Here is a 244-nt window from a genome sequence, read left to right as displayed (position 1 = left end):
GTGGAAGTAATTCAGGGCAAATGGAAGAAATCAATACCAAAGAAGTAGCTCAGAGGATCACCACCGAGCTCAAGCGGTACAGCATCCCCCAGGCTATCTTCGCCCAGAGGGTGCTGTGCCGCTCTCAAGGGACCCTCTCGGACCTGCTGAGGAACCCCAAGCCCTGGAGCAAGCTCAAATCCGGCCGGGAGACCTTCCGCAGGATGTGGAAGTGGCTCCAGGAGCCGGAGTTTCAGCGGATGTC

General features: G+C 57.8%; 1 protein-coding gene across 1 annotated transcript in view; it reads left to right on the top strand.

The window, feature by feature from the left end:
• LOC104167090 (hepatocyte nuclear factor 6) overlaps window positions 1-239 on the top strand; it is a gene marked incomplete at its 3' end in the record, with an annotated part of 591 nt that extends 352 nt beyond the window's left edge. Inside the window, exon 1 of the mRNA XM_009707227.1 lies at window positions 1-239. This exon is cut by the window's left edge and continues 352 nt beyond it. Coding sequence (XP_009705529.1) covers window positions 1-239 — 239 coding nt within the window.
• Window positions 240-244: the final 5 nt, after the last annotated feature.

The sequence above is a fragment of the Cariama cristata genome, unplaced genomic scaffold (assembly GCF_000690535.1).
Source record: "Cariama cristata isolate BGI_N322 unplaced genomic scaffold, ASM69053v1 scaffold24890, whole genome shotgun sequence".
Classification (NCBI taxonomy): Eukaryota; Metazoa; Chordata; class Aves; order Cariamiformes; family Cariamidae; genus Cariama; species Cariama cristata.
The sequence above is the reverse complement of the archived record's forward strand: the minus strand, read 5'-3'. Positions and strand labels throughout refer to the sequence as shown.